The sequence below is a fragment of the Lates calcarifer genome, linkage group LG6 (assembly GCF_001640805.2).
Source record: "Lates calcarifer isolate ASB-BC8 linkage group LG6, TLL_Latcal_v3, whole genome shotgun sequence".
Taxonomy (NCBI): Eukaryota; Metazoa; Chordata; class Actinopteri; family Centropomidae; genus Lates; species Lates calcarifer.
The window spans coordinates 14,074,395-14,089,519 of NC_066838.1; the positions used below are offsets into that span (position 1 = coordinate 14,074,395).

Sequence of the window (15,125 nt, forward strand, 5' to 3'; positions counted from 1 at the left end):
TGAACCTATAGGTGGGTTCAGCAGGTATGAAAGACATGATGTTAGTCAGTGAGCATTACATAAATCCATGCCCCTCTAAAAGATGCAAAGATTAATTTATGAGTTGTTGTAGTGAGCAACTTAGTGTTTGAACTGTGAATGACTTGCATAAAACTAGAGTCATGACTTTTACATTGGGGTTATTTAACAGCGCCATCTGCTGGGTGAGAGCAGATGGTGCTCTTCTTTAACAAAGACAACATTAAAAAAAATTGTCTCATTTTAATAGAAACCCCATTAAACAGCTTAATAACAGATAATTAATTCTCCCCCCCTGATATTTGGAAATGTCCTGATGTTAAGCTAAGGCTTACTGTAGTTCATTTATTACTTGTTTCCTCCAAAACAGTTGATTTCATCCTGTGGTGTAGGTTTAAATTCAAATAATTTATTCTCTCTGCAAATATCCCAGCCTCATCCTAAAATAACAGCCAACTGACACTGAATTTTAACACTGAAAATGTTTATTAAAGGGAGCTAATGTACACATATTTGTAACATTTAGTTCACACAAGAAATAGTCTACTTTTTAAAAACTCTGCCCCAGCAAAAACTGACAGAACTCAAGGATGTGAAAGGACAAAATATTTTTTAATGAAAGAAAAGTGATATAGAGGGATGTGATTAATGTACTGTATGTAAAGGGGAAAAGGTCACAGCCGTCATTCACAATGTAGAATAAAGCCAAAAAATTGGGGAAAAAAAACACAGCAGATCTCAGTCTGTATACACTAAACATTTGGTCCTAATCCATGTTGGAGCACAGCACATCAAACTACAAAATCAGCATCCATCTTCTGTGTAAGAACTGACCTCTGCTTGCTAGGTAGCAACATTGTCCCAGAAAAATTGTACTTAAAACCAAGAACTATCAGATTATTCATGATAATAAAACCCAGGATATGCATGACCTGATGAGAAACTGGTTTTAATCTTTCAAATTATCATGACAAGGATATCAAGAATACTCCAATTACTGAGTGGATTTAACCGTTTTACATTGTTTAAAAAAAAACATCATAAAATCTATCAATGCATCATTAACTACAGGGTTATCATCATACAGATAGGTCACACAATCCAAAAGATGTTCATCTTTTAGCCACAAGGTGGCAGAAGCCAATGGCTGGTGTGAATGCTGGTTTTGTTTCATTTGGATACAATGAAGATTGTCTAACCTGTGAAAATGTGACTGGTCCAAAGATAACACTGCTGTTAAAAAACAAAAAGGGTACAAAACTCTGTAAAATTAGTTTTATTGTCCTTTTCTTCAACTGGTGATAGCATAAAGAAATTAAGAAAACCACACAACGTTCACATGTTAAACCTTGGAAACGAGATTAAAAAAAAAAAAAAACAAAAACAAAAAAAACACGACAACTAAAAAAAAAAAAAATGATATCATCACTACATTATAAAGACATGATTGGCCGGTGTCCTCTGCAAATTGCAAATTGAGTCGTTATATCCAAGTAGATGGGACAAACTGAAAAATCTACAAGAGATAAAAAGTTCTAAAAAAGGAAGTGATCATGCTGTCAGGAAAGTGCTGCTGTGGATGCTTCCTGAATATCAATACTACGTTCTTATCACCATTGGGGTCTTACAGAAAAGTGGTGCACTGCTTACAAATACTTTAAGATGGGGGTTGTGCACCCACTTGGGACAAGCTCATGGTTAAAACACAGCTAGCACCAACTCTGACTCTCAAGACTATGTTTTGAGTTTTAACAGATGGTCTATCTGCGTATGTGGATGTAAAATGTCTTATTAACTTAATCGTTTCCTGTAAGCACTAAAACATGGTGTGTTAAGACATAAAAAAAGACGGTAAAGAATACAAACACAGAACAGCAGAAATCCTCCCCAGTAGCATATCACCCATGTCCGCTACAGCTTCTCCTCCTGTCTGATGGATCCTTCTCAGCAGTCTGGGCCCTTGTGCTCCACTGGGGCATGGATGGAGATAACACGACTGTGTCCGCTGTCTTTGTGTCGTTGTTGGACATGGTAAAAGAGGAAGGATGGGAGGTCTGGTGTGAAAAATGTCTGAATCAAGGTTGTCCCTGCAGTGGAGGAGGTCCCGTTTCCTCCTGAGGTGCCCTCACGCGCTGACAGCGTCCTTTTCCTTCTTGTCACTGTCTTCGTGCCAGGTGAGACGTTCCTCATAGAAGGCTATGACAATCTGCGGGCACTTATGATTGGCCTCTTTTGCAAGCACGAGGTCAGCCTCATCAGAGTCTTTCCTGCAAGAGATTGAGACTAGCTTGTGAATTTGCTTGGGATTTGACCATGTTTACATGTGTACAACTGTTGCCTTATTTTGAGCCAGCAAACACCCTGAAATGGGGCTTGACCAGGCATGAGTGATGAGGTGCTGCATTCATCCATCTAGCTAATATGTAATGACATAAAATTTTATGGTGTGGCTTACTGTTTGTATATGAATGGACAGCTAGGCCATTAGTGTTGCTAATAGGTAATTTGACAGTAGCAATCTGGCACACTGAGAGCTACCATTTCAAAGAATCGTGCCATTACAAGCTGCAAGCAGCAGCTCTACAGACGCCAACCGCTGCAGGCAACACTCACAGTACCAGAGGTTGACACCCAGAAACCAGAAGAGTCCCAAAACCATTTTTCCCCAGAAGAAACACGAATACTAAGTACCAGATTACGGAAAATGACCAGTGCGTTCATGCTGTTATCAGACACAGACACACACAGACACACACAGACACACACACGAATGAAGGCTATAGAGAATATTGTTACTGTGCATCTATAGCTTGAAAAATGTAGCTAAACAGTGCACTAAAGCCTCAACTTGACACACTAGATTTTTCGACTCATCTTTGTGGTTTGTTGAAAAGAATACGGAAAGTGTTCTGAAACCCCCAAGCTCATGCCATGTAGAATTTTTACTTTGCATTTGAATGTTTGATTTGTGTTTAAACTTCACATAGCAAAATAATGAAAGTTGGCTGAAAGTTTGAGATTAATGTATCAACAAAACCTACCACTTCATAAGAAACATTAGGTCCCCACATGAGTCTGTTGCTCCAATGATCTTCTCTGGCTCAAGTCCTCTCTCAAAGCCACGAGCAACTAGAATATCATCCTGAAACACAAGTACAGAAAATACAATTTTATGGCACACAAAAAGGCTAAAGTTTGTTAAAACGAGCTGAAAGATTGTAGAATAATTATGTTAAAATATACTGGCAACTAAATGCATGATTTACACAATGCACCTGTAGATCTTACAAAATTCTACCCAGTATAAAAATACATTCTACAAGTTAATTGTTTTACTGATTTAAAAAGGTTTTTTTTTTTTAGAAAACAAATTCTTGTTTTCTAAAAAAATTCAAAACATAATGATACTACTACACCAACATGTCATGTACCTCTTTTTTCTTTTTGGGTTTACTTCCACCCTCCTCATCATCGTCCGAGCTTCTCTTCTTCGAGCTACTCGAGTCTTTGGAACGTCCCATGGCGCCTGTGCTTGATTTGCTGGCCCCGCTGCTAGGTGTGGAGCTTCCACCACTGCTTTTCTTGTAGGTCTTCATGAATTCTGAAATAAGCTCAGGGCAATCCAGATTCTTCTCTGGCTCCCATGTGTTGTGCTTACTGAGGAAGATCACAGTGCAGAAAGTCAGTGCTGGTGGATGAAATCAACATTACAATATTAAACTTGGTATCATTCCTGATGTTCGCTATAATGCAAGTTATCTTGTATCCGTTCTTTTTGTGATCTGTAAAGCAGCATTACAGTAAACTGATGTAATTTTCTTACTTTGTATCTGGCTCAAAAAGGTTATGCATGCCCACACCTGTCTGGCTAGTGATACTGGGGCTATAAATAACAAATGTTTATTATATACGATCAATTAAACTGTTGATTACTTTCTCACTTGATCAAAAATGTCAGAACAACGTCAAAAACTGAAAATGCCCATTACAATTCCTCACAGCGCCAAGATGATGTATTCATATCGCTGACCAAAACAAAAAAGATATTCAGTTTACTGTCAGTATACATTAATGGCAGTCTCCTATTTAATTTCTGATTGTTAATCTCAACCAACACGCTCTAAAATATCAAAAATATTTGTGATATTTAATCTTATCTATAGCCCAGCTTAGTCATTGATTGATAATGTGACTGAAAACTGCAGTTGAGTTCGTGCATGTAATGATTAGCACTCTGGTATTAACACAACTTACTCTGAGTATCCTTTCCACTTCAGGAAGAACTCGACCCTGCCTTTCACCACCCTCCTGTCCAGCACCTTCTCCACAACATATTCTTCCTCATCAGAGGATGAAGACTCCTCGTCGCGAGACTTTTTGCCCATAGCAAAGTTTGTTGCCGAACACTACGCTGTTGCAGGCCAAAGGCGCTTCCCTGTACGAGAAGAAACGATAGAGACGCGAACGTTAAAGAGAGTTATGAATTGATTTCCTAGCCGGTATGTAGTGTTCAGCAAAGTTTGTTGCTGAACACTACGCTGTTGCAGGCCAAAGGTACTTCCCGGCATGAGAAGAAACGATAGAGAAGCTAACGTTTGAGAGAATATGATCACTAACCGATAATCTCGGTGCAAAGTAACCAAATCTGATTAAACACGAAGTAGGGACAAGAATTTATACGTCGGTGTACTTTAGGGTATGCCAGCGCTTGTTTGCAAAGCTAGGTACGATCAAATATCAACTAAAAGGATCGTTTCATTGTCGTTCACCCAATCTGCAACATGCACGACTAAATGAAAAAAGCTCCACTGATTAGCCGGCTAAACATCTTTCGGTAACGACCCACTCGTTAAAATACGTAAAGATTTGGTAACGTTACTGGAAATGTTATTATAAGTGAACACAGGAATGAAAACATGGTGTTGTGTTTGCTAGGCGACTAGCTAACCACTGGGCATGAAAAGCAAACTTGCTAAAGCAGGTAGCCTTTAAGCTAACGCTTCAACGAGCTAACACTAGCTAACTTGGATACAAAACCGCATTTGTAAAAAGATATTTGCAGCTGCATGAAGCTGCATTGGATGTGCAAACTATTCCTTACCCTTTGAATGTGTGGACCCTCGGTTTTAACCGGTTAACTGCAGCAGCAACGCTTGTCTTTTGTATACCTGTAATCAGTGAGGCCAACGCTGGGGTTATTTTAGCATCTAGCCTGGTTCACGAAACGGTGCTGTGCGCTGTCTGTGCGTAAAAAGCGCGCGTTAAAGGCGCACAATGAATGTACCCGCCCCTCGGTCAGCTGATGACCTACATACACATTGCGAATATTCTCCTACAACGGTTACAACTCCATTCCCCAGGGGTTAGGGACAGGTTTATTTCAATACATTTGCAATGTGTGCCTTTATAGAGAGTGCAAGTGAGACGATGACATGTGTAATGTATTATTTACCAGTGAAACGAATATGCATGTTACTGCACGACTCCACTCACAAAGTCAGAATCCTTTAGAATTGGCAATCTTTCGTTTCAGTGCATTAATTTTCTGTACTCTCATCAGTATGCATGTGTTAACAGCACTGCAGTGTGTCTTTCATATTTACTAACCTAGCAACATCTTTAAAAGTGTCCTTTCACACATAACATCCGAAGACTATTTTCTATGGTCGTGAAATGCCCGCCTACAGCCAGTTTATTGGATGCTGGTAGTGATTGATTGAATTCGGTCCAATCAGGAGTCAATCACTGCTGACGACAGACTGCAGCGGGAACTACTGACCAATCACAGCGTGAAAGCGGTGAATCGCTTACTATTTATTGTACCGTTGAGAAACAGGCTGGGCTCGTCTGACGCAGATCACCCCTTGTCCGAGCAGTTTACGAGGAGTCTTCAAGAATTTGGCTGTAAGATGTCGAAAGATGTGAGTATTACAATCTGAAAACTCTTTTTGCGTTTTTCCTACAAATGTAGCGTCCTAAAACATATATTCTTCGAGCACACCAAGGACGCTCAGTGCTCGGTGTAGACTGCGTTTTCGTACGAGCTGCCGCTGCTATCAAACGTTGTAAAGCCGCCATTTTATAGCGTTAAGGCCTCGTGGCCTATTGTTCACGCAGCTAGCTCTGTTAGAACATAGTGATTTCACTAAAGCCTTGTCGCCTCCAATTGTAAACATAAGGCAGACAGCGCTACGTTAATAGAGGCATGTGTTTAGCATTTGCATGTAATTGTAGCTAAAAGCCCTCAACACCACCAGACCGGTCTGCTAACGTTAATGGCGGCGACGTCCTCTTCCTCCACCCTGCCCTGATTTTTTTTTAATTCATGACACACAGTTGGATTAATAAACGATTAGGGCTGTGTTTAATATGTTCATATTAATTGCGGAAATGGCACCTGCCCCCTCTTTGGAACATTAGTGAAGTGTTCCCTGAATGCAGTGTATATGTCTTTGTCCATTGTCCAGGTCCCACGTGAGCCGGAGCAGCTCCGCAAGCTGTTCATTGGAGGTCTAAGCTTTGAGACCACAGATGAGAGCCTGCGGGCTCATTTTGAGCAATGGGGGGCTCTTACAGATTGTGTGGTAAGTGAAGTTTATCGAGAGCTGCAGGGAATAGTCGATCTAAGGCGACAATTTTATAAGCAGTTTATCATTTTGGCCGCCTCTCGTGCTAAAACGCCAAGCATTTGTTTTGCATGTAATTTTTTCCAACTTAGAATGTGACAGTTTGCTGCTTTTCTTTGTCATAATGATTTATAATATCATTGGGGTTTAGACTCATGGACAGACCAGTCATGCAATTGAAAATGTCAGTTTGGACTGTTCAGTTATGAATGGGTATTTTGCCACATTGACATTTCATAGACTGAGGAGAATTGCAAAAAGAACCTGTATGTTTATAGATAAGCACAATAACGGTTTCAACCTTATTTCTCTGAGAAATTCAGTAAACTAAATTTGCTAAGGCAGTTGCTGCTTATTGGATGCAGACAGCTCACAGTCCTGCAGTAAATCCATCCTTCCTGAAATTTATAATTTTCATTTTTAAATGTATATTGTTTGAGGAAGGTCAGCTGTGAGCAATATGTTTGTGGTGTTGCTGTTCTGTACTGCATTATACAGAGGTGTTTGGCTAGCCTCCTTGATATAAATGGTATGAGTCTGGAGAAACATGTCACACAATGCAGTTGAACACAGTAACTGCATCTTCAAGTTTTAACCAGGTAATCTGTTAAGTGGGTATATAGCAATTGTGACTTAATAATTGATTGCTTCCTCCTTCAGGTCATGAGGGACCCCAACAGCAAGAGGTCCAGGGGCTTTGGCTTTGTTACATACTCATCAGTACAGGAAGTTGATGCTGCCATGTCTGCTCGCCCCCACAAGGTTGATGGAAGAGTGGTAGAGCCTAAACGAGCTGTTTCCAGAGAGGTATGTTAAAACTGAATCTGCTATACTGTACAATGCTCAAGTAAATATGATTTGTAATTTTAAATAGGAGTGGCACTTATAGATACCAAATGTCTTTGTTCACAGGACTCAAACCGACCAGGTGCCCATGTAACAGTCAAAAAGATCTTTGTTGGAGGCATCAAGGAAGATACAGAGGAGTCGCACCTGCGAGATTACTTCCAACAGTTTGGCAAAATCGAGGTCATTGATATCATGACCGATCGTAATACCGGAAAGAAGAGGGGTTTCGCCTTTGTCACTTTTGATGACCATGATGCAGTCGACCGGATTGTCAGTGAGTACACGTTTTGTTACTGATTGTGTCAAATGTAACCAACTATTGTCCTGATTGGCTACTTAATACATTTTCTACCCCACAGTCCAGAAATACCACACACTCAACAGTCACAACTGTGAAGTGAGGAAGGCTCTAACAAAACAGGAAATGCAGAATGCAGGAATGGGCATGAGAGGTAGGCACCATCTCCACAGTAAACCCAGATTGATATGCAACAGACAGTTCACATAGCCACAGTCTCTTCCAGAGGTAATAATTTTTTTTGTTTCAGGTCGCAGCAGTGGTGGAAGGCCCTATGACTATGACAGAGGCTTCAATCAAGGTAGGACTTACTTGATAATGGGGTTTATGTAATTTGTTGTACTTCATTGTACTTCTGTCTGAAACCTTACTTTGCATGTGCATCTGCTTCTTTTTTTTCTTTTTTTTTTGTTAGGTGGCAGGGGTAGATATGGAGATGGTCCTTACAATTGCAATGGAGGCGATGGTGGTAAGTAGACAGTTTTTTTTTTTTTTTTTTTTTTTTTTTTTGTCAGGATGAAGTATTTTCACTGCTGAATAGTGGCCGTGTACTCAAAGGATTTTTATGTTGTAGGCTATGGAGGTGGTCCTAGCGGCCCTGGTGGATATAATAATGGTGGCAACCGTGGTTATAACCAAGGTTACAACCAGGGTGGAGGTGGAGGCTACGGAGGAAATGGTTATGATGGCAACGGTTATGGTAAGAATTTTAAGGCTCTCCCTAACTATAATTATTTTGAGCTCAAGATTGGGGAACTAAGTTTTCAAATGATCTATTCATAGGCAACTGTGGTGGTGGTGGTGGTGGTGGTGGAGGCGGCGGAGGAAACTACAACAACATGGGCCACTACGATCCCCAGGCCTCAAACTTTGGCCCAATGAAGAACAACTTTGGTGGTGGAGGCGGTGGTGGTGGCAGGAGCTTTGGTAAGAGTCTATAAATGAAGATCAGGTGCCATAATGTGCAGTCACTCTGCTTGGTGCATGTAAACTGAGGGCTTGTTTTTGCTTCCAGGTGGCTATGGAGGTGGCTCAAACAATAGTGGATATGGCCGTCCAGGACGATTTTGAAATGTGAAGCGGTAAGAACTAAAAGGCATGCCTGCACTGTTAATTTTGTGTCATAAAACCAGAGTTTGTAGTTGCAGGGAATCGTTAAGTGCAGATAACCATTTTAAAAAAAAAACAAACAAAAAAAAAAAACAACAATTCACTCTGGATCTCAGGTCATACAAAGTCAGTGCACGGTTAACAATGTTGTTCCATATTGTTCAACAGGACTGAGTACTTAGGAGAGGAGAGCAAGGAGAGGAGAGGAAGCGAAGTGACAGGGCAGCTGCAGGTTTACCTCCTAAATCTGCTCAGCCAAACAGTTGTGGCAGGTTACAGCTGCTGCAAGAAGAGATGTACAGTAGATAAATCATGGAGGGTCTTCATTTAAACGTTTTTTGTTTTTTTTTCCTTCAAACTGTTTCTGGAAAGCAAGCATTCCAATGGGGTTTTATGTAGATTTTCTTTGAGTCTGGTTTTATTTGTAACTGCATCAAATCAAGCTGAAATAAACCATCTTTCAGTTTTTTTTTAAAAAAAAAAAAGTCTTGTTAGCCTCTTCAGTGGTTTGGGAAAGGGAGGGTTGACTGTTAGCGGCACAAAGTGTTGGTGGTGGTTGGGGGGGGTGGTGTGTTTTACGTATCGTGAGCAGTCTGGAAAAGCCAATTTCTTTGAGACGTGCAAAGAAGCCCTGCACTAATCACCACAAACTCCATGAGTCAAGGCATTTTAAATACCAAAACAATACGGGTTGAGGAATGAGAAGTGGTGCGCAAATGCAGTCATCATAAAGAGCCCATCACTTGGTACAGACTCTACCCTGAGTTCTGCAGAGATCATCTGGAGGATGCTAGCTTACATGCAAAGTCTTTGAGGCTAGCCATGGAAGCCAGCTGAGGGAGAGAAGTAGCAAAACCATCGCCAGGATCATTGAAGCAGGGGAGAGTGAGAACAGAAGCCTGAGGCTAGCAGGCAGCAGCTACCAAAAGGCTTAAATGCTGTCTGTAGGTAAGACCAGACTTCTCAACTACTGATAGTATATCTTGCTTTTGTCATGTAGCTGGTAGTGAGTTGTGTAGCCCAATAATGACGTAACATTTTTGTGCAAACAAGTTTTTATTATGACTTACACCATTGACTGGTAAAATTGGCCTCTTAATTGTGCATAGAGGTCCTACAACAAATTGCATGCTGTCAATAGAATGAACAGTTATTTTTGAAAGGTTGTCTTTTACTTATTTGGCATTTCTGCTTTCTAGGAAACTCCACATGGTCTCCAAAACCTGATTTCATTTCAGTGACAATGGCTCAATCAGGTACAAATCATTTAAACTGTGCACATCACACTTTTCAGTTTTTCTTCAAATTTAACCTGTCTCTGTTTTCACAGGTTTACTTGAACAATCATGCTGCTGAAGACTTTTTTTTAAAAACATTTTTATAACTTAACTGAAAACTGATGTTCAGTGTTTTTTTTACTTTTTTTTAATAAAGTATTTTTACAAAGTACTCCAGTGTGATTTCAGTCAATTTTTGAGAATATGAAAAGTGTACATTGATGCATGTATGGCAAGTTTTACATATGAGGATTAAGCCTAAACCACAAAAACTGAATATGTAACTTCCAGCCAGTTGAAGTACTCATTTGGCACAATTGGTTGGCAGAATACCTAATGCAGGAGCATAAATAAGTAATGAAAGACCACCCCCAATTCTTTAGCATTGCTCTCTCTTTTGCATACTTGTGTGAGGTACCAAATAAATTTTACCATCAGGTGTCTGTTGCAAGGAGTATTCATCTATTGAGTATGGCTGTCCATCTTCATCTCTCAAGTGAGAGAATACTTCTGCATAGAGGTCTGTAAGGCGACATTTAATGAACGCCAAGCTGCGCTGGAACTCGAGCCTTTCCTGTGCCAGGTGCTCTCTCTGGGCCTGCAGCTGGTTCAGTTCACGTTCGAGGTGAATTATGCTCTCAAGCTTCCTCTTCCTGCAGTTCTGAGCCGCCACCTTGTTCTTCCCTCTCCGCCTAATGTCCCTAACCAGTGCTAGTTGAGTATCTGTCAGGGTGTACTGTGTCAGAAGCTCATTGAAGTCGTCGACGGGCAGGTTGATAATCTTATCCATGGGGAAGGGAATCTTCAAAGCCATTGCCCGCCGTTCATCTCTGCTCAGTGGAGCAGGACTGGAGGTGCTTCCTTGTGGTTTTGTGTACATGTTGTGCTGTGAGCTCCCTCTGCTGGACATTCCAGAGTCATTGTACAGGTCATTCAGAACAGCAGCCTGGCCTTGCTGTTTCACTGACCGCTGAGTCAGAGGATTAGGTTGTGCATGAGATAAAGTGGGCTGGGGTGAAAAATAAGATGGGTGTGCACCTGAGTGTAAATATGATTGAGACTGACTCTGGTAGTCCATTGAGTAATGGATGTGTGCTCTTCTGGCATGCTCAGTCATGCTGTCTGGTTCACCGTCACTATATGTCATGCCTATGTCTACACTCTGGTAATTTGGTGCACCACCAGCAGGATTATCGGGGGAGGCCAAGGGTGGACTCGACCCCAGAGACAGCCCAGAGTCTGACTCCAGATCATCAGCTGAGCGCACATGTGAATTCTGTCCATGTGTAGTCCACAGCATGTGCCGACTTAGACCCTGAGAGAAACAAGCGCCGGCTCTCCTGTGCCCTTGACTGGTACCTGACATGTTCATCTGTTCCCTATGAGCCATGAGTGAGGGCTGTGCTTGAGAAGAGATGGGGAGCATTCTTTGATTGAGCTGAGATTCTGGGTGTCCGTACATCGCCTCCATGTTGCTTCCCAGACGATGACAGACAGGCACCTCTTCAGAGTAACATCCATTGTAACTGTCAGCAGTGCTGAGCTCACAAGCAGCAGGGGGACGCTCAGGATGAGGCTGGGCCATCCCATACCCTCCCATAGGGACCATGGGCTCCATGGTTTGGTACTGTGCTGTTTCATAGGAGCCTTCACCAGGGACTTCAAACTCCTGTAACAAAAACAAGAGGGGCTCACCTAGTTATGACTGACAAATGCAAATGTATACACGTCACCTCAACAAAAAACAAAATAATTGAAGGCACTTATTAAATTCACAAGGCCTCTTAGTTAATTAGTGGAACAGTGTATTTTTCACAATTCATCTGGTTTGCCATAGAGCACAGTTTGCCCCCACTTCAGCATGCCACCCATAGCCTATGAAGGGCTCTCATAGATGTGATCAGGTTTCACCTGGAAACAGATGGCTATTGTGCAGTGCAGGGGGCCACTAGCTACATACAGCACTTGCCCCCTCTCACAATCTCTTCATCCTGCCATCACTCAAATAGACCATTGTTGCCCACATCACCTGAGTATGTATTAGTTTTTCGACAGTAAGCATCAAAATGAAAATCAATAAATATGTATCTATCCCAATTGAATGAACCAAACACTTTGTTTAGTTTTTATTTAGCAGCCACATTTAGCTGTTGGGTTTCATATTTAATGTTCAACATGAATTCAAAATGACATACTCCTTTCACTCATTAAATTAATTGATAAAATATATTCATTCATACACACACACACACACACACACATATATATATATATGTGTGTGTGTGTGTGTGTATATATATATATATATATATATATATATATATATACATATATATATATACACTTAGGTGGCTATGGACTTCGGTGAGCTCAGGACCCAGAGAAGAACAAAATTGTATGTTTTATAAATTGACCTCATATGCATTTATAACATCTGCTCCTCCACGACAATAATATATGTAATAAAAAAGCTGACTTTTACAGTGCCCTCGTGTGTCAGTGCTTAAGAGTTACCTGCAGCTCTGAGATGGCCATCAGCTCCTGCCAAGCCACATCCATCTCTGTGTCCTGAGGAGCTCCATGAGACCTGGCTCCAGGGAAATTAGCTGGCATGGACACTCCCCCACACAGCCTGCCTGGAGTAGCTAATACCTTGTAATAGAAAAGAAAATGAAAAAACTCATTCATGAGTCTATTTTAGGCTCGATTGTGTGTTGTGGTTTCCCACTTCTTATCCAGACCTACCTCACAGGTTCTCCTCAGTGGGAGAACGCAGTTGGCTGTTGAACACATTCAGGACAGGCTCTTGGTGCAAAAAATCAACCTGGCGGAGACGCAAAACAGAATTTTATCACCCACCCAGCCTCTGCACTCTGACATACAAGAAAGAAGAAGTATGTATTAAAAAAAACATTCATTCAAGCCAAGTATCTGCTGGTGCTAAATAAATGACTGTTTGGGTGTTGTGTAAGTTCTTTTGGAACACATGAAAGGTTCAGTTCAGTTGAGTTGACTCCTCCCATCAGCTGTCCCAGGGTGCAGCTATGCCAACCCCTGATAAGACAATCTGCGGGAAAACAGCGTGCTCTACAAGACAGACGGAGGCCTGATGGCTGCTTGGAAAATTTGGTGTATGGCTTACATGTCTGCAGAAATAGTTAGGCTTTTATGGTTAAGATAGACAGTATTCTAGTTAAAGCCTCTCCAACTTGTATGTCATAAATTTTAGTAAAAGATTTACTAAAGTATCTTACCACCTGAATTAAAAACAGTTTTCAGTACACAAATTAAACAGTGACTTAAAGATCAACAGAGATGTGAACTCTGAATGAGTTTTGAATTGGTTCATTTGCCACAAACATGTATGTGTACATACGGCACATACTGTATATACTATGTATCTATATAGTGCGTACACATACACGGACACATGCACAAACAAATGGAAACAGTCCTGTTGTTTTTAACCTGCAGCTGTAACATTATGTTTAGTTGTTTTAACCTAAATTTAAAAGTGTAACCAGGGATGGGGTGACAAATTAGCTCCAGCTATAGACGCCCTATACCAGATCTGTTGCACTACATCCCCTTTGGTAACAAAGTTTATCTGTGTTAAATAAACAAACAAATAAATAAATGGTAAAAGTCCTTAAACACTTTGCCAAGGGTAACTTAAAACTCATCTTTTGTGTAGGCTATAATAACATTTTTATTCAGAACCATTACAGTGGACAGGTCGTTTTTATAATTTGCAGGTGTCATTCCTAGTACTGTGTCAATTCAGTAAATATTTTTGAAGAAACAAGAGTCCTCCCATCAATAAATGCAAAAAGTGTGAGCCTCAGGCTATTCCACTGACAATAATACAGAAACTAGTACTTTACTTTGTGGTTATGACACAGCCTGCAGTCAGTGTCTGGGAATGGGTGAAGATGCCTTTAAAGTTATTTCAAATTAAAAAGTTGTCACAGTCAGGCTGGTTGGAGTGGAGTGTACCAACACCGGGCTTTGTCCCACTGAGGTGTCACAGATTACAGTTAAACTCTATGAGTGCAGTCTATGAAGTGATTCTAATGGTCTGCATCAGTTAAACTGTCCCAAATTGGAAAAAATGCAAAATTTTTAATTTTCAAATGTCATTCATGACAGCTTGTTTTCAGCTCATTTTAAATAAATTAACAGCAATTAAAATTTAATCTGACTGGATTTCAAAACTGTCTGCAATAAACGCATAATATTAATGATTACTTCAGTGGATGGCTATTTTCTATCGCCTGGCAAATGTGATTTTTTTTGTCATGTTTACAGGTTCTGAAACGTGGTTATAACTATTATCCTGCTGTAACTGATATCATGTTGGTGGTGAATTTTTTTAAGGCGGTTTCCTTTACTGTAAGCAATCATAATTCACTGTCAGAACTAAAAACTGTATTCACAGGATCATTTAGTAAAATAAAGAAGTCATCAGAACAGCGAGCGAAATTAAGCCAAGAAAATTACATTTCATTTGTGGAAACCCATGTGTTGAAATATGATGGAAATCTGTGTTAATAGTATATAATTTGCAACTTAATGAAAACAGCATAATCACATTGTTCAGTAGTTTTACTTTGTTACATGAGAAAGTGTAATGTCACACTGAGAAGTTACATCTACAGCAATATAACCGAGTAAAGATTTCTTTCAAGTGGGAAAGATACAACCTCTCATTCTGCTGTCTTGTAATAGAAAAAGAAAAGATCTGACAAATCAGTAGAAGAAAGATGTGAATTAACATACCTGAGCAACATTCTCTGCATCTTCAACAGGTGATGAGTTAAAAAAAAAGAAGAAAAACTTCACAACAATCCTTGCCTACTTTTAAAAGATCACAAGAGGTAAAACACACAAGGCCTCTTGCTCTATCTCTTATTCAACTGTCTCTCTCTCTCTCTCTGTTTAGCTACT

General features: G+C 40.4%; 3 protein-coding genes across 7 annotated transcripts; 1 reads left to right on the forward strand and 2 right to left on the reverse strand.

The window, feature by feature from the left end:
• Positions 1 to 611: 611 nt before the first annotated feature.
• On the reverse strand, positions 612 to 5,280 carry cbx5 (chromobox homolog 5 (HP1 alpha homolog, Drosophila)). The gene is made up of 5 exons (XM_018666005.2): positions 5,120 to 5,280; positions 4,273 to 4,453; positions 3,450 to 3,675; positions 3,060 to 3,160; positions 612 to 2,285 (listed from the first exon to the last, which is right to left on the reverse strand). The coding sequence occupies exons 2-5, from the start codon at positions 4,401 to 4,403 to the stop codon at positions 2,144 to 2,146; spliced, it is 600 nt and encodes a 199-aa protein (XP_018521521.1). The 5' UTR covers positions 4,404 to 4,453; positions 5,120 to 5,280; the 3' UTR covers positions 612 to 2,143.
• A 517-nt stretch (positions 5,281 to 5,797) lies between these two features.
• Positions 5,798 to 10,350, forward strand: hnrnpa1b (heterogeneous nuclear ribonucleoprotein A1b). 5 transcript variants are annotated; one of them, XR_001959993.2, is made up of 13 exons: positions 5,798 to 5,939; positions 6,486 to 6,602; positions 7,305 to 7,451; positions 7,557 to 7,767; positions 7,853 to 7,945; positions 8,042 to 8,092; positions 8,207 to 8,260; positions 8,366 to 8,491; positions 8,575 to 8,718; positions 8,807 to 8,873; positions 9,070 to 9,849; positions 10,101 to 10,157; positions 10,232 to 10,350. XR_001959993.2 is itself a non-coding variant. In XM_051071213.1 (11 exons), exons 1-10 carry the CDS (start codon positions 5,928 to 5,930, stop codon positions 8,860 to 8,862), a joined length of 1,011 nt encoding a protein of 336 aa, XP_050927170.1. In that variant the 5' UTR covers positions 5,798 to 5,927; the 3' UTR covers positions 8,863 to 8,873; positions 10,101 to 10,350. The 5 variants fall into 5 exon arrangements, 2 of the variants coding, with proteins under 2 accessions (XP_050927170.1, XP_050927171.1); XR_007813410.1 differs by having other exon boundaries at positions 10,101 to 10,350; XR_001959994.2 differs by lacking the exon at positions 9,070 to 9,849.
• A 66-nt stretch (positions 10,351 to 10,416) lies between these two features.
• On the reverse strand, positions 10,417 to 15,125 carry nfe2 (nuclear factor, erythroid 2). Its single transcript, XM_018666003.2, has 4 exons — positions 14,958 to 15,125; positions 12,924 to 13,002; positions 12,693 to 12,830; positions 10,417 to 11,847 (listed from the first exon to the last, which is right to left on the reverse strand). The coding sequence occupies exons 2-4, from the start codon at positions 12,969 to 12,971 to the stop codon at positions 10,558 to 10,560; spliced, it is 1,476 nt and encodes a 491-aa protein (XP_018521519.1). The 5' UTR covers positions 12,972 to 13,002; positions 14,958 to 15,125; the 3' UTR covers positions 10,417 to 10,557.

Excerpts from the sequence above, each read along its gene's own strand:
- cbx5 (XM_018666005.2), bottom strand. The coding sequence starts at position 4,403 with ATGGGCAAAAAGTCTCGCGACGAGGAGTCTTCATCCTCTGATGAGGAA. Across the intron at positions 3,161-3,449 it reads AACCCAAAAAGAAAAAAGAG|GATGATATTCTAGTTGCTCG; the intron begins GTACATGACATG and ends CTTGTGTTTCAG. Across the intron at positions 2,286-3,059 it reads CTAATGTTTCTTATGAAGTG|GAAAGACTCTGATGAGGCTG; the intron begins GTAGGTTTTGTT and ends AATCTCTTGCAG.
- hnrnpa1b (XM_051071213.1), top strand. Across the intron at positions 7,452-7,556 it reads AACGAGCTGTTTCCAGAGAG|GACTCAAACCGACCAGGTGC; the intron begins GTATGTTAAAAC and ends CTTTGTTCACAG. Across the intron at positions 7,946-8,041 it reads TGCAGGAATGGGCATGAGAG|GTCGCAGCAGTGGTGGAAGG; the intron begins GTAGGCACCATC and ends TTTTTGTTTCAG.
- nfe2 (XM_018666003.2), bottom strand. The coding sequence starts at position 12,971 with ATGTGTTCAACAGCCAACTGCGTTCTCCCACTGAGGAGAACCTGTGAG. Across the intron at positions 12,831-12,923 it reads CACTGAGGAGAACCTGTGAG|GTATTAGCTACTCCAGGCAG; the intron begins GTAGGTCTGGAT and ends TTCTATTACAAG. Across the intron at positions 11,848-12,692 it reads TGGCCATCTCAGAGCTGCAG|GAGTTTGAAGTCCCTGGTGA; the intron begins GTAACTCTTAAG and ends TTTTTGTTACAG.